This window comes from Aspergillus lentulus (genome assembly GCF_001445615.1).
Source record: "Aspergillus lentulus DNA, contig: Alt04, strain: IFM 54703, whole genome shotgun sequence".
Classification (NCBI taxonomy): domain Eukaryota; kingdom Fungi; phylum Ascomycota; class Eurotiomycetes; order Eurotiales; family Aspergillaceae; genus Aspergillus; species Aspergillus lentulus.
Window position 1 is genome coordinate 523,962 of NW_028322122.1, and position 26,308 is coordinate 550,269.

The 26,308-nt window shown below is 51.0% G+C and overlaps 9 protein-coding genes and 3 non-coding genes across 12 annotated transcripts; 4 read left to right on the forward strand and 8 right to left on the reverse strand.

Annotated features, from left to right (window-relative positions):
• Positions 1–65: 65 nt before the first annotated feature.
• ALT_1459 (ABC transporter CDR4) lies at positions 66–4,774 on the reverse strand (the record flags this gene model as incomplete). Its single annotated transcript, XM_033562235.2, has 5 exons — positions 66–1,324; positions 1,400–1,790; positions 1,877–2,759; positions 2,806–3,756; positions 3,813–4,774. The coding sequence occupies 5 exons, from the start codon at positions 4,772–4,774 to the stop codon at positions 66–68; spliced, it is 4,446 nt and encodes a 1,481-aa protein (XP_033418126.2).
• A 745-nt stretch (positions 4,775–5,519) lies between these two features.
• ALT_1460 (fungal specific transcription factor domain-containing protein) lies at positions 5,520–7,920 on the forward strand (the record flags this gene model as incomplete). Its single annotated transcript, XM_089599172.1, has 3 exons — positions 5,520–5,720; positions 5,783–6,447; positions 6,507–7,920. 3 exons carry the CDS (start codon positions 5,520–5,522, stop codon positions 7,918–7,920), a joined length of 2,280 nt encoding a protein of 759 aa, XP_089456318.1.
• A 495-nt stretch (positions 7,921–8,415) lies between these two features.
• ALT_t040 lies at positions 8,416–8,488 on the reverse strand. Its single transcript has one exon. It is a non-coding gene; the product is annotated as a tRNA-Lys (tRNA).
• A 642-nt stretch (positions 8,489–9,130) lies between these two features.
• ALT_1461 (uncharacterized protein) lies at positions 9,131–9,586 on the reverse strand (the record flags this gene model as incomplete). The annotated part of the gene is made up of 1 exon (XM_089599173.1): positions 9,131–9,586. One exon carries the CDS (start codon positions 9,584–9,586, stop codon positions 9,131–9,133), a length of 456 nt encoding a protein of 151 aa, XP_089456319.1.
• A 1,050-nt stretch (positions 9,587–10,636) lies between these two features.
• On the forward strand, positions 10,637–10,709 carry ALT_t041. Its single transcript has one exon. It is a non-coding gene; the product is annotated as a tRNA-Lys (tRNA).
• Positions 10,710–10,989: 280 nt separating this feature from the next.
• Positions 10,990–12,069, reverse strand: ALT_1462 (thioesterase domain protein; the record flags this gene model as incomplete). Its single annotated transcript, XM_033558429.1, has 1 exon — positions 10,990–12,069. One exon carries the CDS (start codon positions 12,067–12,069, stop codon positions 10,990–10,992), a length of 1,080 nt encoding a protein of 359 aa, XP_033414320.1.
• Positions 12,070–12,519: 450 nt separating this feature from the next.
• On the reverse strand, positions 12,520–14,742 carry yvc1 (putative potassium ion channel Yvc1; the record flags this gene model as incomplete). The annotated part of the gene is made up of 5 exons (XM_089599174.1): positions 12,520–12,953; positions 13,009–13,149; positions 13,204–14,138; positions 14,201–14,648; positions 14,709–14,742. The coding sequence occupies 5 exons, from the start codon at positions 14,740–14,742 to the stop codon at positions 12,520–12,522; spliced, it is 1,992 nt and encodes a 663-aa protein (XP_089456320.1).
• Positions 14,743–15,463: 721 nt separating this feature from the next.
• ALT_1464 (translation initiation factor eIF2 subunit alpha) lies at positions 15,464–16,585 on the reverse strand (the record flags this gene model as incomplete). Its single annotated transcript, XM_089599175.1, has 4 exons — positions 15,464–15,941; positions 15,998–16,205; positions 16,264–16,432; positions 16,508–16,585. The coding sequence occupies 4 exons, from the start codon at positions 16,583–16,585 to the stop codon at positions 15,464–15,466; spliced, it is 933 nt and encodes a 310-aa protein (XP_089456321.1).
• A 744-nt stretch (positions 16,586–17,329) lies between these two features.
• Positions 17,330–19,786, forward strand: ALT_1465 (SulP family inorganic anion transporter; the record flags this gene model as incomplete). Its single annotated transcript, XM_033558432.1, has 4 exons — positions 17,330–17,727; positions 17,820–18,449; positions 18,508–19,027; positions 19,091–19,786. 4 exons carry the CDS (start codon positions 17,330–17,332, stop codon positions 19,784–19,786), a joined length of 2,244 nt encoding a protein of 747 aa, XP_033414323.1.
• A 584-nt stretch (positions 19,787–20,370) lies between these two features.
• ALT_1466 (uncharacterized protein) lies at positions 20,371–23,230 on the reverse strand (the record flags this gene model as incomplete). Its single annotated transcript, XM_033558434.2, has 4 exons — positions 20,371–21,500; positions 21,870–22,450; positions 22,514–23,026; positions 23,094–23,230. 4 exons carry the CDS (start codon positions 23,228–23,230, stop codon positions 20,371–20,373), a joined length of 2,361 nt encoding a protein of 786 aa, XP_033414325.2.
• Positions 23,231–23,962: 732 nt separating this feature from the next.
• On the forward strand, positions 23,963–24,861 carry ALT_1467 (oxidoreductase, short chain dehydrogenase/reductase family superfamily; the record flags this gene model as incomplete). Its single annotated transcript, XM_033558435.1, has 3 exons — positions 23,963–24,575; positions 24,639–24,735; positions 24,795–24,861. 3 exons carry the CDS (start codon positions 23,963–23,965, stop codon positions 24,859–24,861), a joined length of 777 nt encoding a protein of 258 aa, XP_033414326.1.
• A 355-nt stretch (positions 24,862–25,216) lies between these two features.
• Positions 25,217–25,287, reverse strand: ALT_t042. The gene has a single exon. It is a non-coding gene; the product is annotated as a tRNA-Gly (tRNA).
• Between the last annotated feature and the right edge of the window lie 1,021 nt (positions 25,288–26,308).

Consider the following 26,308-nt stretch of genomic DNA (forward strand, 5'->3'; position numbering starts at 1 on the left):
CCTTTCAGAGATGAGATGCGCATAGACTAATATACAAGCCATCTACCACGATGGCAAAACAGATGCTACTTCCCTGCCAACTTCTTACCCTTCGGTACCCTGGCAACCCAATACAAGAACAACGCTGCCACAACATTAAAGGCCACATACACCCACATGATACCAAAGTTACGCCACCTGGCCCCATACTCCGCATGAATCCCCGCCAAATACACATTCGTCTCCTTGACCTTGCAGTACTGGCAGTTGCTCGTGGCATTCTCGTCAAGCAGGTAGCCACCCGCCGCGGCGATATGCGCTGCCATGTACTCGCCGCACGATTGGCCGACAGGCGGGTTGAACGCGGTAAACTCGTTACTGGCACAGGTCACATTGACATTGGCCAGACCTGTCGAGAGGACTGCCGAGACGTAGTACGAGAGCGGCGAGGCGCGGTACAAGAAGATCCAGAAGCGGGGCATCTGGTCCGGCGAGGCCAGGACGCCGCAGAAGAAGAAGGCCAGGACGAAACAGAAGTTGGCGATGTTGCCGCCGTCGTCGGCGGAGCCGGCGAACGAGATGCAGAGGTGCGCGAACGTGGACACCCAGACCAGGAACGCCCAGAAGAGGAGCCACATCAGCGCGCCGCGCTCGGGGCCCTGCTCGGCGGCGGTGGCGTTCTGGTAGAAGCCGACGGGAAAGTAAAACAGCGCCCACATGAAGACCGAGGCGAGAGTGTACCACGGGATCTCGACCAGAATTTGGGCAAGCATGAACACCTTCCAGCTGTATGTTTTGGAGGGCCGCTCGCGAGCCTCGTAGAGCGAGCGCTGCGTGATGAAGTGAGGGAATTGCTGGTCGACCAGCTGACCCACGATGCTCATCAGCTCGAAAATGGCAAACATCTGGTTCTGTAGGCCTTGGATGCTCAGTGGGGAGTTGAGGAAAACCAAGCCGATGAACAGGCTGGTGGCGGTGCAGAGGAGGAGTTTGGAGTAGATGTACGAGGGGGTGCGCCATGTGTGTTGAAAGGCGCGCTTTGCTACTATCAGGAACTGGCGCCGGAGTGGAGTTGCGAATTCGTCACACGCAGTGGAATCATTGTGGCCGTCACTGAACAAGACTGCTGAGGCCTTGGACCGGAGTTGGGCGAGTTCGTTTTGGATGTTGCCGTATTCAGGACTTGAGCGCCATGTTTCATGCCAGTCGACTTCTGGATAGCTGCCAGGTGCAGCACCGATGGCCTCAAGCATCCACTCGCCGGGGTTGGCGCCGGGTGGACAGGGTTTGGCACCATTGCGCTCAAAGTAATCGATGAGTGTCGTTGAATTGCTCCCGATTTCACCTGGGGTAATCATATGTTAGGCTTGCCAATACCACGACCCAGGTGCTCGCTTGAGGGCTCGGAGAGGAAACATACCAAAATAAACCGTTTTGCCCCCCTCCGCGAGTAAGAGCAGGCGATCAAACCGTTGAAACAGCATGGCAGAGGGCTGGTGAATGGTGCAAAGGATCGACTGACCCGCTTTCGATAGTTTGGTCAGCAGGTCTAGGATAGCCCAGCTAGTCTGCGAGTCGAGGCCAGACGTGGGTTCGTCAATAAAGAGCAGTAGCGGTGGTTTAGCAGCCAGTTCGATGCCGATTGTCAGGCGCTTGCGTTGCTCAACGTTAATGCCTTCACCTGGCACGCCAACAACAGCATCGGCGTACTCCTGCATGTCGAGCAGCTGGATAACTTCGTCAACATAGGCCAGCTTTTCTGCCTTTGGAACGCTCTCTGGCTGGCGCAGGAGAGCGGAGAAATTGAGAGCCTGCAGGAATGCAGTGGTCAGTGGACATAGCCAAGATGGGAGCATAAGAAGCTCATTTTGCTAGTTTTGGGAGTTTGCGGGCACACCTCACGGACGGTACAGGTCTCAAGATGCAGATCTTGCTGCTGCGCGTAACCGGTTTTGCGCTGGAAGCTCATATCACGGGGTTTTCCATCAACCAACATCTCGCCAGTGAGAACACCCACGCCTGCGCGGCGATCAGCAAGGCAATCCAACAGCGTGGTCTTGCCAGCTCCCGAAACGCCCATGAGGGCTGTCAAGGTCCCAGGCTTTACCCAGCCGTCGACATTATCCAGAATGCGCCGAGGCTTGCCCTTGATCTTGATGTCGTAGCACACATTGCTCCAGTGGAATACATTCGTAGAGCCCTGGAACCCTCCCTTCTTGCTGGAATCGTAGCCATTGCCCGGTTTCTCCAGTAGAGTTGTGACTGGGCCCGAGGGTGATCTTTCAATGTCCTGACTGCCCTTGCTGGCAAGTTTGGGGACGAATCCCCGGCGGAAGACGAGGATCTCACCCTTGGACTTCTTAGCTGTGACGTACTCGCTGGCTAGAAAATACACGATATGATTGAAGATCACCATCGCAATGATGATGCCAACGTTGCGCCACTTATGGCTGTGGTAGTAGCTGTAGGCTGAGTTGATGTACGCATCGCCGTTGACGTAGGATTGACCGGGTACGGCGCCAACAGCGTCACAGGCCACAGTCGTCGTACCGGGAATTCCGTAACTGGGGAGGAATGATGAACAGGTGAAGTTCCGGGCGTGGTACTCGTTGACCATCAGTGCTTCGTAGCCATATGCGACAGGGTTCAGGTAGTTAATCCACTGGCACCACGATAGCATGTAACGGATTGGGACCACGAAGCCGGTAAAGACGAGCAGAGCTAGCATCAGAATAGAGGCGGGCACCATCGCTTGTTGTTCTGTTCGAGACAGCGCGCCGCTAGACTGTTAGCCCAAGTCTTCATTTGGCGAAGCTTTACACTTACATGAATCTGAACACTCCAGACATAGCCAGAACAATGAGAAAGACCACCAACAGGTAGAAAAAGAAGTTCCCAGGCTGCCGGTTCAGGTTTGTCATGAAATAGAACACCAAGTTGAAGGAAACAGTACCCGTAATTTTCATGGGCAGGTCGACCAGGACAGAAGCATACGATTCAGCCGAAGGATGGTAAAAGGCGTAGCGGGCCTGCTTTTCCACAATGGGCCGTTGCGCGTACAAGGTCATGACCTCGAGGATCGAGGCAAAGGCATTGAATAGAATAGCCATGAAGAGAACGACAGCCCGTCCGTAGAAAGACGCCGTCGTCTGATCCATATTGTAGAACAAGGACGACATGATGAGCGCCATGATGACATTCCCAATCATGACCCAGATCGACGGGCCAGGATCTGCCCAGAATCGCCTCCAGCCTCGCCACATACAGAGTTGAACCTGTTGAGAATATGTCAGGGTATATGGCGAGTTCAACCGCTGACCCTTTGCCTGGTGGGCCTTCTTGAGCTGTCGATAAGCCAGGGCGTCCGGGCCGTCAATCGGATGCTGAGCCTTGTAATCCTCAATTTCACTCTGTAATGCCTCGTACTCCGGGCTCCGTCTCCAGGCGGCTGCGAATTCGTCGGCTGTTCGCGGCGGGTTGCAGCTAGGGCGAGGCATGCGTTCCGCTGGAAAAGCCATGGATGTAAGAAAATCCGGAGTGGTTTGGCGAGCCGGACACTCAAATCCCAGTCTGATAAAGTAGTCTTGGGCCCGGGACGCAGGCCCGAAGTAGATCTGCCGCCCTTCATAGATGACCAGGGTCTTGTCGAATAGCTCGTAGGCGCTCTGAGGTGCTTGATACATCGAGACCGCGCAAGCTTGGCCAAACAATTCCGACTGCAGCCGGAGGGTCTTGCAGAACTCAACTGCATTGGCCGCGTCCAGGCCTCGCGTCGAGCTAGTTGGCAGCAATAATCAGCATTTACTCGTCCGTCTATGTGAAAGGCCACTTACTTGTCCCAGCACTGGAAAGGAGCGTTTGACAGCGTCGCCTCCGCGATCGTGACACGCTTTCGTTCGCCTCCGGAAACTCCGCGGACAAACTCGTCTCCAACTTTGGTATGGATGGTGTGGCTGATACCATACATGGCCATAACGACGTCACGAAGATGCTCGCAGTACTGTTTGCGAGTGATGCCGTCTGGCAGCTCCCTCTGACAGCGTGCGTACGAGGCAAATGTCAAGGTCTCGCCGACTGTCAACATGGGAAAGTGAACATCGACCTCAGCGGTGTAGATGGCATCCCCTCGATGGGCAGTGTGCATCTCCCTATCCGAGATACCTTGATAGCTGAAGTACGAATCCCGATGGACGAAGATACCATTCCGATCACCCGAGATGGTTTTGAGAAAAGTCGAGCAGCCGGACCCAGGAGGACCCAGCACCACGCACATCTCTCCTGGACGGAGGATGCCATCGAACTGTTGTAAGATGTTCACTCGTGTTTGGCCTGACGTGCTGATGCTGGGCAGGAGACGACGAGCAATCATTCTCGGCAAAGCCAGCCAAATATTCGCGACGGTCTTTTGAAAGTCTGTCGCGCTGGTGTAGCCAAAGACGCTCAGGTTCTGGAAACACAAGCCGACTTGACGGAATTCCTGGCCTCTCTCCTCAGCAACCCTGGCGACATTTCTGGCCCACTCGCGTGCGTTGAACTTGTTACCGGCCGGGTTTAAGGGAGAATCAGGATCGTCACTTCCGAAGATAGGCTTGCCGGTGCAGTCAGGGGAACTGTTGTGAGTAAATTGGCGTGCAAGATCCTGCACGGTGGAGTGTCGCGACTCCACCAACTTTGGCGTGTCTTTTGCTTCGACGTGGACGTCGGCAGTGCACTCTTCAGTGGTGTGCTCCAACCGGCTCTGCTCGTTCTGCGCCCCGTTGGGTCCGAAATGACCCAATGCCGTTGCGGTTGCCATGATGCTTTGGCAACTAGCTGGTGAAGACACTCGAGAAAATGGTGATGATAACGGTGCACTATGAGAGGAACTGACGCCTTATAGGCATTAAGACAGGGCCGAGAAGAGGAGCCATGGCAATAGGAGGGCCAAGATATCTCCGTCTGCCGTTCAAGTCTGTTGCTTCTCCCTGTACACTTTGGCTGGAGCACTCCGGTCGAAGCGGACATAACATGCCATCCTTGCGGACTCAAGATCTACTGCATTACTTGATCTATACACTCGCCGCCTCCGTCTTCCACAGGGGTCAAAACCGCTTACGTCCGTTAGGACGGCCATAAGCTCGGAATATTACCTTTCGACCCTTTCCACCCCTAGTTCCCCAGTCAATCAGATAAAAGATAATTAGTCATTGGTAAGTGGTTGAGCGTCAACTACTTCTGCTTAGCTCTCCCTCTCATAGGACTATCTACACTTTATATCCGCTTGACAGACATCTCTCATCAGTATACACCAACGCATGCTCACTGCACCAGGTTCACCAAAATCTAACCAATATTCCCATTACTGAGAGGCACCAGTTTAATACCCAAAAGTTCTCAGAGGAGGGGGGGTTATACTGTCTGTACATAGACATAGCCCTGATATTTCGGCCGAGCGGCATTCGGAGACGGACATAATGGACAAATGCGGCCGAGAACTGCCTCAGGCAGTAATTCTCCGCGTCCTCTCCCCATCGTCAACACAATTTCTCTCTGCCAAAGCTATGTTACAAGATTCGGCCGAAGAAAGAGACAAGGAGAAAGAGAAATTGCAACCAGTTACCTCATGGAGACTCCGCCGCAGCCACAGCCACAGCAGCGTCGACGTCGAAGACCTGCTCTCTCCTGTCGGGAATGCCGTCGCCGCAAGATCAAATGCGATCACAATAACCCGTGCGCACAGTGTTTGCGGCACAAGACCCGATGTATATACAAGCCCTATACGGGGAATTCTGATGACCAGCCCATCGCTGTGATCACCCAACAGCATGGTTCGCCGCTCCAGACCGACAGCCGCCGGCCGTCAGACAGCTCGGCCCCCGGACAACTCGCTCAAGCTGCGGACTTGAGTAACATCAACGGATCTGTCTCTGTGCCTCTACAGGGCAGCAGCTCGTCCACACCCGGGGTCGCAACATCAGCGACAACGGCGGCGCCCCTGGGCGCAGTGAGACAACAATTGCCAGGCCATGACCCGGATGGGGGAGTCACTGTCTGTGATCTTCTGCATCGGATACAGAAGCTGGAAGAATCTTCCGCAGGCAGATCCCGGACAGATGAGAGTCCTCTCCACGGGGCCCATGCACGTCAGTCGCCGGCGGGGCCACAAGAGTGGCAAGCTGTCCTGAACAAGTCAAGAGACTGGGGCAGGAGTCGATGGATGGGCGCGGCTAATGAATTCACCGCCATCATCGCCTGTTACAGTGAGATCATGGGCAAGCGTAGCAAGGACAGCTTGTTTCAAGGGCTTGAAGCCTCGGCGCTGATCTCTCAGGCCGGTGGCCTACTCCGGAAATGCAAGAATAGAGCGAGGAGTATCAAAACCTGCCGATCCACTAGAAGTCTCCCTTTGCCGGGCTTCGAATTTGCGCCCCCTTCCCGTGAGATGTCCGATGCCATGGCCAATCTCTACTTGACATCATTTGAAACGACGTATGTATATCTCCGGGGGGATTGCTTTGTAGTAGGATACTGATCCTAGAGGCATGCAGGCATCGGATACTTCACGTCCCTACCTTCTGGCTCGAGTACCAAAGATATTGGGACAACCCAGATGGGGCGGCTCCTAGTCTACGTCTCAAGGTTCTTCTTGTCATTGGCATAGGATCAAGTCTATACGACCATGGAGACAGAGCTGCCGCGCTTCGCAATATCGACTTGGTTCAGCAATGGATCTACGCTGCTCAGACCTGGCTTTCTGGGCCGCTAGAAAAGGACCGCTTGGACATCTCTGGACTGCAAGTCTACTGCTTGAGTATCCTGGCCCGGCAGATATTCTCTATCGGTGATGACACGATATGGATCTCGATCGGATCGCTGGTCCACATCGCCATGCAACTCGGGCTGCACCGGGACCCCAAGCACCTACCAGCTATATCGGTCCTGCAGGCCGAACTGCGGCGGAGGCTTTGGTACACTATTCTCGAATTCGTCGTCCAGGCGTCCCTGGATTCGTGGATGCCGCCAAGGATATCCTTTGATGAATTCGATGCCGAGCCACCCTCCAACATCAACGACAATGAGCTCAACGAGTCAACCACGGAGCTCCAGCCGCGCCAAATGGACGTCTTCACAGCTACATCCGTCCAGCTCGCCTTGATCGAGTCGCTACCCGTCCGCCTCCAGATCGTCCAGCTCCTCAACGGCTTCCACTCCGAAATATCCTACGACCGAGTCCTCTCACTAAGCTCCGAGTTAATCAACGCCCTCCAAGCATGCAACCACCAAATTAAAGACGGCAACGGATCGATCCCCTTCCACCGAAACCTCCTAGACTACCTAGTCCGCCGCTTCATGATCCCCCTACACTACTCCTTCAGCAACCAGGCCCGCACCAACCACCTCTTCCACTACTCGCTCAAGCTCAGCCTCGACGCCGCCCTCGCCATGGTCTCTCCCGAGCCAGACTCAGCCTTTGCCCGTCTGATGGCTACAGCAGGGGGCCTCTTCCGCGAGGGCATCCGCTGCGCCACCTCGGCAATCAGCCTCGAGCTGCTGGCACATGTCGAGACACAGCGTCTAAACGGCACGTTGCACCGCACGCACCAGTACCACGATTTCCTCAAGCAGGCTGTCCGGGATCTGATCGCGCAGTCTGAGGAACGCATCCTGCTGGGTGAGACGAATGTGAAGAACCATATGTTTCTGAGTATGATCCTCGCTCAGGCGGAGGCGGTCGAGGCGGGAGGAGAGGTTGAGGTGTGGGTTGCGCGCGCTGCGAGGGATAGCTTGGAGCTGTGCGATGGTCTGCTGAAGACCAGGGAGGATGCTGGCCCCAGCCGGATGGCGTCGCCTGATGAGGCGGGACTCGCGGCGGCGGGGATGGAAGGGTTTGGGCCGGATTTTGGATGGGAGCCTTTCTTTCCGGATGGGGAGTTGGGCTTTCAGAGTTGGCTTGGGAGCTAGGTGGTTAATGAATGCGTATGGTCTGGGCGTTTGCTTGCTGCTAGGTTTCATCATGTAAAGAACGATACTACAGGAGGAATGCTCAGTGACAGATACTCATACAGCTGCACCCTCAATGAATTCGAGAGCATATTCTTATGATGGTCACTCTTAACATTCTTATTCATATGGCCTAAATTTCATATATATACTAGTAAGTGTTTATGATTCTAGAAGGTAATGTACAAACACTTCGAGCTACCTGCAGCAGAGGAATTAGGGCACGGCGAGTCAGGAGCAGTCCTACCAACTACGCACTGCACTGGGCCCTGTGGTTTCTGGAAGGTGATCACCACTGCTTCTGTCATGAACGACGATCAAAAAAGAATCGGTGATTTTGATTTACTCTCCAGTCAAAAATGCACCTTGCTTCTCTCTCCATTTACAGACCAAAATGCAAAAAAAAAAAAAAAAAAAAAAAAAAAAAAAAAAAAAAAAAAAAAAAAAGCAAAAGAAAGCCGAACGCGGGGGTCGAACCCGCAACCTTGAGATTAAGAGTCTCACGCTCTACCGATTGAGCTAGCCCGGCTGCTCTTGTTGGAAGGGAGTTGCATTAAATGTTATATGAGTATATACAATCTGCTTCAAAAATAGATATATTCTTTGCTACCTACCTCTATTAGCAGCGGGTGATTTGCACATCTACCAAGTCAAGAAACAATGGTCCATGTTTTTGATTACTCGCCAGGATACAGTCAGCGGCTTAATTGCTCCATAATAATCTTGTCACTATAAATCATGGTGATCCCCTAACAATCAAATCTGTAGGCACTACAGCAAGTGACATACATAGTGCAAGGACCCACAATGGCTATACAGTGTGGCTATACGCAACATTTTCATTGAGCTGACAAATCGGGCGGTAATTTGAGACCAATCATCACTTGTCAACCTTAAGTAACTCTATTTTCTACAATCTGAACGCATATTCTGGCACAATACATAGATTAAGTTCCCACTGATCTGATTTTCTTTTTTTTTTTTTTTTGGAAGGCGAGATGAATGCCAAGGTTGGGAGGGGAGTCTGAACGGTTCCTTGGGGAGCGCGAGTGTCTACTTACCCCTACTAGCATGTTGCTTGTTCGTATCATGGTGGGAAAGGTGGCAGATGGGAATCGTCTAGTCGAAATTTTGCGGAATACTCCTATTCGGCGAGGTCAATCAGGTTCACTTAGGTATCTCCAAAGTGCTTTTGACGGATCCGTTCCATAGCCAGTTCTTCAGGCATTGCTTGTAGGAATTTGTCAATCTCGTGCACCCAAAAAGAGTTCTGTGGGTTGACCTGGTGGGCAGATGTGTATTCCCAATATGATGGATACCAACCAGCGGTTTCCCAATCAATGATACCAACGATATCATCTTCGCGAACAAGAATGTTGAGACTGCTCAGGTCACCATGCGTAAATACCAGAGGCCAGGTCTTGCTTTGTTGTTGTTTGATAAGTTCCTGGATTTCAGGGTCCAGTCTCGGATCAAAGTCCATGCCCCTGCGTAAATGCCGATGGAAATCCTGGGTTGTAGCGAAGGGACCGAAGCGCAAGGAAGGCCCAGGAACACGGCAGTCAAAAAGCGATCCACCATCAACTGAAGCCACCCCCATGCCTTCTGAGGGCTGAAGATCCCGCATCTCGCGGACGTGTCTTGCTAATTGTGAAAGAAGTTTTGCCTTTGAATCCTCGCTTCGTCGTACCCAGCCACTGCCAATTATATCTCCCTTGATCCTTTCCATCACAATGTAAGTACAACCAGAATGAGTAAATGCACATAAGACTTTTGGCACTGGGATAGATGTATGTTGTGATATGAAACACATTGTTGATGCTTCAGACAAATGCACGCGGCGACCATATTTGACGCATATTCCATCTGTCAACATGAGAACATTCCCCTCTCGAGGTCGAAAACGCTTAAGGACTCTGATCGCTAGAAGCGTCAAACACCGATTAAAAAGGCTGTTATTGACTGGGTTGGCTGCGCTCAACGGAGGCGTGGAGGGCGAGGAGGGAGGCCCTTTTTGACTCGACGACATTATGATTGCATTCGCTAAACAAGTGTCGGAAATATTTCATTTCTGGTCTGCAGATGAGTCTACATATGGATATCAAAGGTGTGGGATGTGATAGTAGGGGGTGATATGAGGTTCATGCTGGATATTGTTAACATATGCACGTGATACCACGTGAGTACTAGGTCTATCCTCAGGCTGGGATGAAGGCATCCAACCTTCTTCCCTCTAAATATCCATAGTTTTATTTCTCCCTTCTGGTCACAGCAGTAGGGATCATTTCAGCTCATATGCCACCTTGACCTGCTTTATCCGCATTAGTCCAAGATCCTCATCTAGTTAACAGCATGTTTCTCGGACTGGATCTATACCACCAATTGACTTAGGGTTGGACTCAATATATCTGTTCCACTCTGACATTGCATGGGCGCAGCAAGCGCAGCCAGTGACTAAATCTAAATACTTATCACAGGTAAAGTATTTATAGCGGCCGATATTATAATATCCTAACATGAGACTCCTACGATCCTAGCAGTGGGGAGGTCCTGTGCTATCAGTTGTTTAAACTTATTCCGACCTGATTGACCTGGACTAACCACGATTTAGAATAGGGTCTTAGTACAGGTAGACTTTCTTATCTAACCAAAAGAGGACTGACTCCCAACAAGAGCAGCCGGGCTAGCTCAATCGGTAGAGCGTGAGACTCTTAATCTCAAGGTTGCGGGTTCGACCCCCGCGTTCGGCTTTCTTTTTCGTTCCGCAAACATTTTTACTCCTCTATTGTCATGACTACCAGCATCGACGACGGCTGTCAACGCATGCTGCGCTATTTTTGAGGTATCGTATCGTAGTTGCCCCAAACAAGCCCAGCTGCAGATCCCGATGTAGCGACTGTAGACTGAAACCGACCAAGTATTCCGTTGACCGGGACTTTTGTCACCAGATCATTCAAAGATACTTCAGTCGACGCCGAGGCGATTGCAGTAAATAATGTTCAGGACAACAAAAAATGCTGTCAAGGTGAATCATGACACAAGCAGAGAGTCAAGCGCTGACATGAAGATCCGAGCTTCTCTCAGCTGTTCAACAATGGCAGCCGCCGTCTCACGAGCGCCCTGCTCGCCAAGGAAGAAAAAGTGATTACCATGAATCTGCCGGCACATATTCTCCGGCCGTGAGTGGACCAGCCTGACAACCTCCTCCCAGCGCTCAGGGCTCAGCGATCTATAGCCTCGACCTTCGAGAGTACGCACGAGCTGGTGCACCTGCATGAAGCCCCAAGTCGCCTTGTCCGCAAGTACATGCCGTCCATCCAAGATGCTGTCACCGTGCAAAGCAGAAATCAAAGGCCATTGACGAAAGTTGTACGCGTCGGCATCATCCGTTGAGGTATATCGATCTTCAACAAACCCGCGCTCCGGGGAATAGCTCAAGCCAAAGCCGAGCAAGCCGACAGGCGTACGTCCATAGTAGCCACGGAGATACACATCGTCCGGAATGATGACATGGGAGTTTAAGCGATTCTGCTCATGGACCTGGTCCAGAAAAAGCTTCGACATCCTATCCAATGCAGCATACCCCTCGGACGTCATTTTGATACCAGGGGGAGTGGGCCGAGATCCAGCGAGTCCAGGAGTAGCAGAGAGACCCACGAATAACTCAACAGTTAGCCCCCGTGCTTTCGCTGCTTGCGTGTACGGAACCACTACCCAGCCGCCCATACTCCAAGCAACGAGTACGACCTTGGGGGACAGGCCGTGCCTCTCGATCACCATCTTCGTAACCTCCGCTGCTTGCAGACCCCAATCACGAATACGGAATTCTGGTGCCGTTGCAGCCATGATCTCGTCCGGCTGGCTCTGTAGCGGGTACGAGATGGCTAGTAGGCCGTAGCCCAGTTCCTTTAGCCAGTGTGCTAAGAAGTCCTCCCTGCGGCTTCCGGGATGGCCGCCATATGAGATGCGAGCATTATGGCCGCCACCCGGTATAAACACAATCAGAGAATTGTCGCGATTTGCGGGACTGAATGTGTAAAGTGTTGGGAATCCTGCGACAGTATCCAGGTGTTCTCCTGCATACAGCAAGGGCGGGGTGTTGTCAGTCATGCTGTTGGATGGAATCAAGCTGTTCACTGCAAACTTCCTCCCTCGCAAGACTGCACTTTGGCTGTCTTATGGTTGATGACACATCGCATGCTGCAAGAGTAGATTAACAACGTTGATTATCGAGGAGGAAAAGATTGGAGAAGTGTTTGTCGTTGATTTAAGGGAGGTGCGGGGATATGGTTCAGGGACAGTCACGTAATCCGCTCGCTCAGGGGAAGTATACAAACACACGTCAGCATGACAGTTGAATACCTTACGCTTTTGTTGTGTACCACAGAGTTTGTAGAGATGAATTAGGTCATGTTAGACGTCAGGTATGAAAGCATAAAATGCAGACACCAAGGCACATAGTCAACTAATATAAAGCACGACGAGATCGCTATCATATCAAAGGCAACAAGAAAACTCCAACAATATCACAATCAAATACAACTATCCTATGCATAGATCCTACTCCGCGTCAGCTTGATTGGAACTTGATTGCTCCCTTATGTGCTCTGCCGTATCCTTCTTCTCGATGAACGCATGAACCACAGCTGTGAGTTCCTTGATCTGCTCCCGCAGCTGTATGATCTCCAAAGTACAGTTCTCTGCATTCGGATCTGGGGTGGTGTCCCGCACGGCCTGTCTCCAGGTATCATCCACGTCAAAGTCAACTTCCTCAGCAACATCCTCCCATTCCTGGACAACATCGTCATCCTCTTCTCCTTGGCGACGATTCCACCGGATCCGGCGTGCCTCGCGGGTCTCGAGCGTCGCGATGATGAGTAAGAGTGGTGAGTAGATGATACCCATGATGACCTCGTTCAGTTTGGCGTAGTACTCGCGCGGCATCCACCATTCAAATGGGAGGACCAGAAAGATGATTTCGAGCAGGTTGAAGGCTAGTAGGCTCGCCGTTAGTCAATGCGCGGTCTGCAGCAGCATAAGAGGACTCACGAGGAATGAAAACGTTTTCGTCTGGTGCCCGGACAAACTGCATTGTCTTCAGCGCGAAGATCGCCATGTACTCGTCCACAGCATTGCCAGCGATATCCTCATAAGCGCTATTGTAGAGGGCAATCAAAATGTTGAGCAAAACTATTGGCCGTCAGTAAAACATCGCCCGGTCTTGCTGCAAGCAGACCGACTTACCAATCATGACAATGAAATTGAACAAATAGTAGAGGACGAGACCAAAGGGGAACGCCAGTTCCTCGAATACGCCGAAATCTGGGCTCTGCATGACACTGTTCGCCATGCCTTGTATGATGCCCCTGGTAAGAGCGAGTTCGCCGTCTGCCTGGGCCATTCCGTAAAACGCCTGGAAGAACCCGCCAATAATGACAAAAAGAAGGGCAAAGAAAATCAAGCTCTCCTTCATCATGACTCGCAGCACAACGAACATGGCGCCGAAGAATTTGAATGAATCGAGGTAGAGCATCATACGCATCCAAAACATGGGACCTGCCATGGCCAGGAAATTGTAACTCAGCTGGTTGAGTGTTTTCCTCTGTTCATCGTTGACGGAGCTCGACCGCGTAAGGGCGGCGACACGGAGGAAGAATGACACTGCGAGGATGGTGTACAGAGTCGAGTTGAATGCGTTCCAGAAGTCGAAGTAGTCCCTTCCAACCTTCCAGAGTTTGGTGAGCTCGTCACAGATGTAGGACAAAGTCATGACATAGAGGATTCCCTCAACAACATCCAAATCCCCGGTAGAGTTGACGGTATTGATGACGATGGTATACAGGATGAGGTATATCAACGAGAAAAATATCTGGCATGCGTTCTGATAGAAAGGAGTCCTCATACGGTCAGGATGGAAATGAATTCTAAAGTCTGTGTTGTCTTTGTCGTGGTAGGGAACGAAATTGGTCGGGTTACCCTCTTCTTGACAGAACCACCCACGCCAGAGATACTTGATACACTTCTGGTATCCTGAAGAGCCTATGACTCTCAAAGCATGTAGATCCACGGCTCGCTCGATAACGTTGGCCGGTGTAGTTGGTTCTCCGTCCAGGAAGATGGAGTACCTCTGTAACAGGGCATCCTTCATGAGGGAGTCCTGGTCCTCGTCGCTCTCGATTCTGAAAGTCTTGGTTAACATTAAGCCTTTTCAGCTGTATTTAAGATGGTTTTTTTTTCTTACATGCGCTTCGCAATGACCTCACACGCCAGCGCGCGACGCAGGTGCAGATCAGATTCCCAGAGTTCGGCTCCCGCCTGCAGCTTGAACCACCGTAGACAAACAAGGAGACAGTACAGCACACAGGCTTTGTGGTCATCGCCACCTGCCTGCTTGGCAGTCTGGATCACTTCATCGGTGATGATGCGACTATTAGGCTTTGTGATAGAACTCTCTTCGATCTCGAACGGAATGACCTGTTCGATCTGATATTTCAATCGGAGAGCAACCTTCGTCACCTCCTTCGCAGGACTGACAGAGGCCCCCTGGTCGGCTCTGTAAGCAGGAAGCACTATTTGCCATGTTAGCTTCAGGAATGTGCGATGCTGGCCGAAGATCAGGCCCAGCCGTTGGTGATGACGTACAACGCCGCCGTTCTGGGAGACGGCGATGGTGAGTTCGAGATCCAGAGCTGAAGATGTCCCCCCAATACCCCATACTGAATGCTGTGAATTGTGATTCTACTCCGTACAGTCCAGGATTTCTGAAGAGCAGTATGCCTGCATTCGAAAGAAAGAAAGGGCAATGGAGAATCAAACTTCAAGCAAGACTCAGTTCCCGCGCTAAGGTCCCCGCCATTCCCAGCCACCGTTGATCTATCCGGAACTTCAAAACACCAGGGAACTCAATCACCGCGACCTTCTCAACTGTATGTGGCAAGTCTCTCGTGCAGCCTAGTACTACAACTATAGGTAATCGCTGAGTCCAGTCAAACCGACCCTACTTTCACCTTTGGAAATAATCTTCGTAGTCTAGAACGTACTCTTGCAGTTGGCACTTAGATATGAACTTATGTACATCAAATCAAGAGATAGAGCTGTCCCAGAACTGTGACCAGAGCTCAGTCATCAACGCAAATCTGAGTGATATGGACACATCGCTACGCCACAGGAAGCAGTGCAGCCGCAGATCCTCCCATGGGTGTACTGTTCTCAGCGTAAAAACCAAGTTCAGTCTGAACCCATTGTTCGAGAGAATGCTGCTCAGCCCTATCCCGCTCGTGAGCACATTAAACCCGTCTTCTGTCTCGTAATTCGTGTCATAAACGAAGCCCTTCTATCAGAAACTTTTTTCTTGCCCCCTTCTCTGACCCAACGCTGAAACAACCGTCTCTCTCTTGTGGCACCAGCCCAATTCCCAACGTATGCAAGAAAAATGGAGGTTTGTCATTTGCAAAGGGCCCATTGGCCCAAGGAGTCGTGACTAAAGAGGCGCAGCATGGAGAATTTATTCAGGGACACCCTCGTCGCTCTCGGACATGCTCTCATCGCCGCTGACTTCCATGTTTTCACGCTCCCGCTTGTCCATGAGCTCCTGGAGAGCAGCGTCGTCGTGCTCGGTGACAGCCTTGGGTGCCATCTTGACGACACAGCCACCCCCGGCTTTCTTGATCTCGCTATCGATTCTCTCGATGGCCTCCTCGAGCAACTTGATACCCAAGTTCTTATCCAGGCACTGGCTGGTCAGGACGTACAGGGGAGGAGCGACCAGCTTGACCTTGATCTGGTTCTCGGGGGTATTGTTCGCCTCGGCGGTGCGAAGAGCGGTCTTGACGGCGTCGATTCCGTCGTAGCCGAAGCAGGTGACTTCGATATCAGCACGAACTTTGGTCGGGGAGGGAGTCAGCTTCTTGCTGATGTACTGTGTCAACTCCTTCTTGACGGCTTCGCTGGGAAATTCCACATCCTGCCACACGTCGGGGTTCCTATTGATAAAATGAGTCATAAGGTCGAAATATGTAGATGTGCGGGTTGATCATACGTGATGGAGATCTTGAAGGCATCGTGAGCATGGCCGTATTTCCGGTTCAGTGGCCATCCGATCTTCTGGTACAACTCCTCAAGGGGAGTCTGAGTGGCTTCGGCGACATGGCGCATGATGGAGTGAACCGCCTTGCTCTTGTTGTACCTCTCCTCGCACTTGACGACATCTTCGGGAGAAACTCGACGCTTGGAAAGATCGATGTAACCTGTACAGAGACGGAACCTATTAGACGGATGCTCTCGAGTACTTTCAGAGTCGGTCACACTTGCCCTTTTCCTTATCAACACGAAGCACGATGACAACCTCGTTGCGGCCAATCCGAATGAGCTTCTGGATACTACGAATACGTCTCCGCGACAGTTCAGACAGCAAGATCATGCCATCGATATTGTCATATTCGAGGAGCTTCACGTATGCGCCCATTTCGGCGATCTGCAAAATGAAACAGCGGGATTAGTCAAAGATTCCTGCAAAAGAACGACGAAGGCCATAAAAACGGTCGCATACCTGCTTGACATTGACCATGACATAGCTGTCGACTTCCGGGTACTTCTCCTCGTAGAAACGGCAATTTGTTAACGACATTTTGGCGGGGCTGCGCCTGATATTAGACGGGATTCGACAAGGATTTGAGGATTAGAGACGAATGAGGAGCGCGAAAAACGTTTTCCCTGATAGCTCCTATTAGAAGATCGAAGGTGTGCGACAGGTGCAGAGGGAAGAGGAGGTGCGGCAGCAGGCGAGTTCTTCGACAATCTCAAATCACTTTGTGGCGGTTCAAAACCCACTTTTGGGCTTTGTTGCAGCCCGCATCGAATTCCGGACAGCCATAGGTACCCACAGTGCAGTTATATCACGTGGTCGAGAGTTTTCATGTACCGCCCGGCAGAAAACAATCCAGCTTATCGAGTTTATCAGTTCAGCCACACTGCCATTGTATCTGGAGGCAAGACTGGAAGTCTCAAGTCACACAAATCTCTCTGCCATGAGCTCACGATCAATCAACAGCGGTAACGACTTTGTTGAAGCCGGTTCTGATGGATGTTCATCGCTTTCCTTACTGCCTTGACCTGCCCTCCGCCGTTTCTCGGCTTACTTGGCCGAGCCGCTTCCACCGCCCTTCGCATCTTGGAGCACCACTTTCGTTGGACCTTGTTGAAACATTTAGCTAATATTTCACGGTCTAGCCTTTTTCCCCTCTATTTTACTATATTCCTGATTCCTTTCCTCTATCTCTCTTCTATTCTACCCGAGCATGGCGGTTTTTGGATGATTGTTTATGTCCCCGATTATTGAACGATCACAGTTTCGTCTTGTGTTTGTATAAGCATGTCGGATTCCACTTCCCTCCATGGGACGGGTCAACACCGCTCGGTGCGGGACCGAATGTTTGATATCTTTCGGACTTCTTCCCCAACCAGTTTTTCAGCTATCCCTGAGGCCAACCCACGAAACTTGCCGACATATACGACGGAAGAACCCGATGCTAGAACTCGTCTACTGGAATCATACCATGACGGGGAAGCTGTGTGCGGACAGAAGGTTTGTCGCCATGGCACATTCTCCCCGAGACCAGAGACACTACATGGCGTCTTGGGATTGAGCGCCGGAAGGACAGACCTTTCGGGTGGTTCCAGTGGGAACTGTAGTGGTGGACATGGGCCAGACAACCTACGCTCGTTGGAGTCATCGACATCCGGATTACCTGTGAAGAATCGCAACGCACTGTATGTTTTGATACCCTGAAGGGCTGAGTGTCTTTCGAAGACGCTCAATATTGAAGGGTCTTTCCGTCATGGCTAACCTTCAGCTAAATCAGTTACCTCTCGTATTACATCCCGTTTTTCAATTGGATTGGCCAGTACCAATGGTCCTTCTTCCGAGGGGACCTCATCTCTGCATTGACTGTTGCATCAATCTATATTCCAATGGCACTCTCCTTGTCCTCGAACCTCGCGCATGCGCCGCCTATCAATGGTCTCTATTCTTTCGTGATCAACCCCTTCGTCTATGCCGTCTTGGGAAGCAGCCCTTTGCTGGTCGTTGGCCCAGAAGCAGCAGGATCATTGCTCACCGGTACAATTGTCAAGTCAAGTGTCCGGCAGGGAGATTCGCATGAGGATAATGGTGCTGAGAATGCCATGGTGGTGGGAGTAGCAACTGCCATGGCAGGCTCAATGATCCTGATTGCAGGACTGACTCGTTTGGGATTTTTGGATAACGTCCTCAGTCGGCCTTTCCTGAGAGGATTCATCACCGCCATTGGCTTTGTTATCTTCGTGGATCAATTGATTCCGGAAGCTGGGTTGGCAGAGATGGCGAAAGACGCCGGGGTCAGTCACGGCACCACTGTGGACAAGCTACTGTTTTTCTTTCGAAATATCAGGAACTGCCACCGCCTCACAGCCGCAATGTCTTTCAGCAGCTTCGCCATTATAATGGTCTTCCGGTATGTGCTGAATCCTTCCCTGCAGGGTATGTATGTCCTAACTCGGTGCGCTATTCAGAACGTTGAAAAAGAAACTGCAACCGCGCTACCCTCAGGTCGTTTACTTTCCAGATCGCATCTTGGTAGTCATTCTTGCGGCGATTCTGACGTGGCGTCTGGACTGGGATGAGAAAGGGCTCGAAATCCTGGGTCCCATGAAAAATACAGGAAATGGCGTCTTTGCGTTCAAATGGCCTTTCCAGTTCAGTCATATGAAGCACGTTCGCACGGCAATGAGTACCTCTTTCATTATCGCGCTGCTTGGCTTCTTTGAGTCCTCTGTAGCCGCGAAGGGACTGGGTGAGAGCAGAAGCGACGGTGTTAAGGGTATGACGGTCAGTCCCAACAGGGAGATGGTGGCTCTCGGCGTGGCCAATGTCGTTGGGGGGTGCTTCATGGCCCTACCTGCGTTTGGTGGGTACGGAAGAAGCAAGGTCAATGCTTCCACTGGAGCTCGAAGCCCCATGAGCAGTATCTTTCTGAGTATCATTACTCTGGTCTGCATTCTAGTCCTGCTCCCTTATCTATACTATCTTCCGGTGAGTTCTCCTGTTGTCTGTTGCGGCCAACTGCGATATTTTATGGAAGCTGATGTCATTTAGAAAGCGGTCCTTTCAGCGATGATCTCTGTTGTCGCCTTTTCGCTGATTGAGGAATGTCCGCATGATTTGGCATTCTTCATTCGTCTACGCGGTTGGACTGAATTGGCCTTGATGCTTCTCATCTTCGCCTCAACGATATTTTATTCACTCGAGTTGGGTATCGCGCTTGGAATCGGGCTTTCCGTCCTGATATTGATTCGGCACTCGACTCAGTCGCGCATTCAAATTCTCGGGAAGATACCGGATACGGGTCGATTCGACAATGCCGAGCTCCATCCCGAGAATGTCCAACTGATCGAGGGCGCCCTTATCGTCAAAATTCCCGAGCCTCTCACTTTTGCCAATACTGGCGACCTTAAGAATCGCCTACGCCGTTTGGAACTATATGGTTCGAGCAGAGTGCATCCATCCTTCCCTCGGATGCGCTCTCCAGAGAACAATAAGAATATCATCTTCGATGTCCATGGTGTCACTAGCATTGACGGGTCTGGCACCCAGGTTCTTTTCGAGATAGTGAAAGGATATGTGGACCAGGGGACGCGAGTGTTCTTCTGCCGTCTTCCCAATCGCGACGTCTTTCGAATGTTCGAACGAAGCGGTATTGTGGAACAATGCGGAGGAATGACTCATTTCGTTCCCAGTGTGGATGAAGCGCTCAAACTCGCCGAATCAGAAGAGCAGACGGCCGAAAGCTGAAGTGATTCAGGAAATAGAGCAATTCTGGCACACGGCCAAACAACCTATCTCTATTTGACTCTCACGATGTATTGAACGATTGACGATTGTGTATATATTCCCAGGCAGCACGCTGTATGTATAAATTCCTGAAAAGCATGGAGCCAGTGCAAGATTGGATCGTCGGATAGGGTTGCGACTTTCTATACTCCGTAGACGAGCAAGCACTTCTTTGAATGAGATGATGTACTTGCGTGGAGAACGTGATCTTTCTTATTTCCTCTCCTTTCTCCGTATCAAATAGGCTCGCAGGACTGCGTTGTGTCTGCGTCCCGTCGGGTGATGGCTGAGTAACGTCCTGATAGAGAAAGTGGGCGACATCCACGGAGGCGATTCAGTTCAGGCACGAGCACCTCATTTGGGCCAGGGTACGTAGGCAAGTCGTCAATGCCGGGATTAGGCTAGCGCAGGGGACGGCTCATGGACTGCTCCCTGCGTAGCATACGGTTTCAGAAACAGTCATCTGTATCTGATCACCTCAAGAGTGAAAGTGAAAGCTGGGTCAGGCTCAAGCAACTAAACTCGCTGGGAGCATCTCATCACGCTCATGTCTGCTCATCACCGCTCATAGCAGCTCGACGTATAACAGCTTGGAGCAGTGCCTCATTCGCCCGCAATAGCAGACTATCCTTGCTCTCACGAGCTGCAGTAGCACCATCTTCAGAGCTGGAGCCAGCTTGTCCCGACGGCGCGACCAGCTTCATTTTACCTTCACTGCCGAGGACGAAGCTGCCACATGCTATTTTAGTCAGACGCACGGGTTGATTGACCGAGTGAGCCAGATCTCCCAGATTCAGCTTCATCGCCAAGTGCTTCTCTAGGTAGGTGGATAGGCCTGTTAAGACAGAAACCTTCTGGTGAGTCGACCCGCTGTTTGAATTGCTTTTGCGCACAAAGTCCATGAAGGAACCGCGCGGAAGATTGATGTTGAGGGATCTCAGAGCCGGCGCAACGGGCGGCGCAAAGGACAACGTAAGCTGCGTTTCCTTGATGGTATCTTCGAACATCCGATAAGAGTCGGAAGCCCCGTCATGGTCTCCTGCCATCAGCATATCGATGTACATCCCTAGGGCCGTATACATGAAAGTTGAGGGCAAGCGAAGAACAGAGCAGTAAGTGTCAAAATTAGCAGACAAGAAAGAGATGAAGGTCTGCCGCAGTGGATTTGGGAACCGCGTCAGTAGGAGCGGGAGCTGAGTGGACTGTTGTCGCCTTGCCGAGATGCGACGGCCATCTGGTGCTGCGAGGAGAGCAGCTTTATAGGTGATGTTTTCGTACTCTAGAGTCACCAGTATCCCGGAAAGTTTCTCCGATGTAGCTTGTGTTGAGGGTGCCGATAACGTTTCCCAGACGCAGTCTTTCAGAGGTCCTGTTCTGGAGAAGATATCATCATCCACAGCGCCAGGTGCATTTAATGGAGTGTGGGCACTAGAAAATAGATCCCCTGCGAGCTGAACCCTCAATCTGCTAGCATAAGTTCTCAGAGCGGCCTGATTGCCAAGAAGGGAATGGAATTCTTTCCCATGGTGCAGGGGAGAAAGACGGTGCAGTGTCCATGAGGTATTCCAAAGCTGCTGTAGGTCAGAATGTGCCATCACGAACTTCTGAATGACTTTGTCCAGTAAAGTCTTCGTGTCGTATACCGAAGTTGAGGAAGAGTCGTACCTGGATGTATCTACTTGATCGCGATATGGAACGCGACAATCAGGCAAACAAAGCAAACAAATTTCCCAAACTGATATACGTTTAGGGCTTAGGGCTGTTGGTCCAGAATGCAAGAGACCGCGAGAAGTCAAGCCATTTGGACTCTTAAGCATGGCAGTGAATAGATTTCCAACCTTTACAGTGCACTGTTGTAGTGATAACAATATATAGAAAGAAAGCGCTCAACCCATTTCTATGCAGCCTCAACTCCGAACTGAGAGCCATGCCCTGTATCTAACGCCTGTGTCCTGGTCAACGAGATGGAAGCAGATTGAAATATACACCAAAGACAATTTTCCTCATGCACGCCAGGCCCTGCCTTGACGGCAATCCTGACAACCTAGTGCTACGGGGACACCTTTCCAGACCCAGATATTCTCTGCGTCATGGGGAAGAGCTCTCCGTGAGGCCAATTCCTCTCTAGCAACATCGAACCAAACATCCTGCACCGATGAATGAAGATGCGATACCGGCGTGCTCTCGAACACCAACGAGTTGATATCGTCTTTCTCGTTCAGCATCAAATCATTATGAAAGTTACGCATGAAATCTTTTCGTTGCACTCGCTGACTGCCACCATCACCTATTTCTGCGGAGAAGTATTCCACTATTCGAAGAAACGGTGACGCAGTAAGCAGCGAGCCGATCCAGCTGTCATCCGCCACGGGCTCCTCGGGGGGCACAGTATGTCGTAGGTACGAAACGAGCAGCTGCATACAATGGTGCGTACAGATCAGAGTCGAAGTATTGGTAAATGGAGCCGATCGAAGAATTCCGATCTGCAAATCTCGGTACAAGGATTTACGGACATCCGGGGGTATAGGAACGGGCAATCGTCTGGCTTCCATGTCTTGCAAAAGTGCATTTTTTAACTCACGACGGGCAAGACTGTAAGCCTCCAGAAAGTATAGCGTGTAGTACCTGGTAGGAAGACGCGTCTCATTAGAATCAGTCGCTGGAGGATGATTTGCGACGAGCACTTACATAAGTGGTATGAGGTTGAACCATAGACTGGACTTCCCCCGTTTCAGGAACTCATTGCGCTCATTTCTGGATGGAAACATCGCCTTAACGAAAGCTGGCTCGCAGTGGACGAATCGATCCATGACGCGGTCTGCGAGGTAGTAGCAAAGTTTAGAACACAGCTTTGCCCGTCGTCGCAAGCTATGCATATAGCGGAAAGTGTATAAATGGCCGCCCTTGGCACTTTTGGCGGGAGGGAAAAGGTCGGACAGAAGCACTACATCGTCTTCGGGATTTCGAGTATATTCTCTCTCGCTATCGATGGGAGATGGTAGCGTTCCATGACGAGCCTGTCGAAGGTATTGGCGCGCGATCAGCTGTTCATGAAATGTGAGGACTTGACAAAAGGCCTTGCAAACAAGTTTGAGTTGCAGCAGGTCTTTGATACCACATTGAGCGAAAATCTTGATTTGGATTTCGACAGGCAGGAGATCCCAGGGCGAGGAGGTTGGTACTATGTCGGTTTTCTCGATACTGAGCCCGTGTCAGCAATTAGGCTGACATGTACAAAGCTAATCCCATAAACAATGTAAAAACTTACACCGAGCTCGATGACAATGAGGACGGGAAGAGACTTTTCCGGGACGGCTTTTTACCCTCTGATTTTCTGCCTCTGCGAATTGCAGCACCGGCTTTCTTTGCATGTTGGCGCAGTTGTTGCAGGATCTCACTCATCATCAAGCAGCGGAAACCATAAGGAGGCCGGCTCCACCTTCGAAGTCAAAGTTAAGGGGGCAGTCACCGGCTCACCATGCAGGGTGAGACTCTCTAGAGAGACAATTACTGTTCTGTCATGAAGGACTTTCAAAAGGAAGAAAGTAGTGCTTACCTCCAGATCCATCGTCATTCTATTATTCTCCGCTTCAAAGACAGGAACAGAAATGCCGTGACTAAGCCACGCTTATCTGATCTAAGAATAGTTTGATAGCGCAAAGTACTATTAAAAGTATTTTTTTAATGAACTTTCACGTGTCCGTCAATTTGACAGAACTTGATTGAAGTGAGCTAGCTAGCCAGTCAAAGTTTCAAACGGCAGGGTGGATCGGAGGGGAGTGTTTGAGCATTATTGTACCCTTGAAACGAAAACATGGTACATCACTCGACTGAATGCAACTTTCTTCGCCATCATTAGTATTAGTCTGTATTGAAAAGCTCCGATATGACTGGTGAGAGCGCTATTCGTCTGTAATTAGGTTTGTTGTAGGTCCATAAGAGTAACTTAAGAAAGTATACTTTAGATAGATATCACCCTGATGAACACAATAAGGATACATTTACGTCATCCGTTCCCGATGTTGCGCAACGCTTATGCACGTGGCTAAGCGCAGGAGACCATCAATTGCATTCGGGTAGCAGTGCCAACCTCCCAAGTTCTCACAGCTTTTAGCAAGCTCAGTAAGAAACCTAGAAATGAGCAATAACATCCTCATTGTCGGTGCCAGCCGAGGCCTTGGAGCCTCGTTGAGACACTTGTACGCATCCAAGACATCAACAGCCAGTGTCTTCGCGACAAGTCGATCCAGTGCCCCTCCGGAAGACAGTTCTGAATCTCGCGTCTCATGGATCCAGAATATTGATGTCTCCCAACCCAATGTGGGCGAAACTCTGGTATCCCAACTGCCTTCATCCACCAAGCTCTCCTGCGTGATCGTCACGGCGGGCTATTTCGGATTCGAGACATTTGATGACCCCGACTGGGAAAAGGAAGTAAGGATGTATACCACTTCCGCCATTGGCCCCGTCTTTGTTGTGCAGCGCCTCGTCAAAGCGGGTCTGCTGGACAAGGGAAGCAAAGTGATATTGGTCAGCAGTGAAAGCGGGAGTATCACATTGCGGCATGAAAAGGAGGGTGGAGGGAATTATGGTCATCATGCCAGCAAGGCCGCATTGAATATGGTTGGGAAACTTCTAAGTCTAGATTTGAAAGAGAAGGGCATTGCTGTCGGGCTGGTACATCCTGGCTTCATGCGCACGGAAATGACCAAGAGTGTAGGATTCGACAAGTACTGGGATGCCGGTGGAGGTAAGAGGTCATTGACGTGTCTATTGTACTATAGAGTGGCGCTGATCCTAGGACTACTCGCAGCCGTTACCCCCGATGAAGCAGCTCAGTCTCTGGCCTCGTTCATAGATGGCTTTGACATTGGTCAAACGGGGCAGTTCTGGGCACCACGAGGACCTGGGTAAGTGTAGCTTTGGACCAGACAGTCAAGCACGAGGCTTGGTGCTAATTCTTTGGCAGGGACATTGGGACTGCAGAAGCTGTTCTGGGGAAAGACTTGCCTACGCCGTTACAACTACCATGGTAGGCTGGAGAGCCATAGATACTTAGTCACGTAAGGTCGAAGGAATGGATGAGGACCATCTACAGGGGGATCATTCTTTTGTGTTAAGCGAGATGGTTTCCATCCGATGATAGTATATATATCCCGAATGCACCATCTTGCCGGGAGACCTTGCCAGTAACACGCTTTTTACGTAGACAAACCAATTGAGAGCTTCTCCATGTAAGCAGCGTACTTTCTGCATCGCCATCTTGTTCTCAGAGAAGAAAGGAACCAGACGGAAATAGGCCGCATTCTTTTCTCACAGCGTCAGGCAGCAAACTGGGGCTAATCTGGTCATTGAAATGGTTACAAATAAATGGACTTAAAAAAAGTCAAATGCATCATCCGTGAATCGAACACGGGCCTCGTCGATGGCAACGACGAATTCTACCACTAGACCAATGATGCTTTAGCTTGAAGCATTTCTCATAATTAATGATTATCTTCACCTCTCCGCAGATGCACGGTGAAGCTATTGTTCAATCCGTCCCATTCTGTCTACATGTGCTACATGGGACTCGGGGTCCAGTACTGGTGGACAGCTGATAGGAAATGCAGGTGTTGACCTAAACCAAATAGGAAGCTGATTTGGAGTTTCTGGCCCGCACATGCCGATATCCGAAGCACTGCCTCCGCCCGACTGCGGGATACAGTAACTAGGTTCACAAATGTACTCACGCTGCGCCTTGAAGCTTTTCCCAAGGTTGTAATTGTCCACTAGTACACTCTTCCATCTGAATACGAGGGTTTTTATCGCAGCAATCAGTGATTGCATACGTCACAGCTCCATACCATTAGCTCAAGGGAATTTATCTGATTTGCTGGTTCAAGTGGGCAATGCAGAACTAATGGCCGCTAGAAACCATCTGGAAGGCAATGCAAGCTCACGTGGATGGGCATGTTGCCTGACATCGGCTCTGTGCAGCAGACAGCACGGCCTAGCGGGGCAACAATCAACAAGAGCATGAAGCTCGTCAGTAGTGGGACAATCTACCTTGCCAACCAGGGTTCTTGACTCTTGATGCCTCTGCAGACAATTACACGAGAGCCATCCTTCGCGCGACTCCACTATCGAATGGTGGTTGACACTTGACAGCCTGATAATACTGGACAGATCGCCTGCTGCGGCAGTGCTCTGCATTGCGGCTCATGGAGCCGAATACGGGGTGCCCAAAAGGGTACCGATCTGAGCAGGCCATGGATGAGCTAAGGTGCCGTGAAGACAGATGGTTCCCCCGTTGATGGAGCCCATCTACCCATGTAACTCTACGTGTAAGAGAGGTAGATGTGGAGGGAACGGCATGAGATGTACTCCGTATGGCACCATGGATCAGCGAACTGAGAAGCATCCCAAGCTCCGCGGACCCTAAGAGAACAAAAGGAACAACTCCCACATACCTTGCTCAGCCTTTTGATGTGGAAACCATCC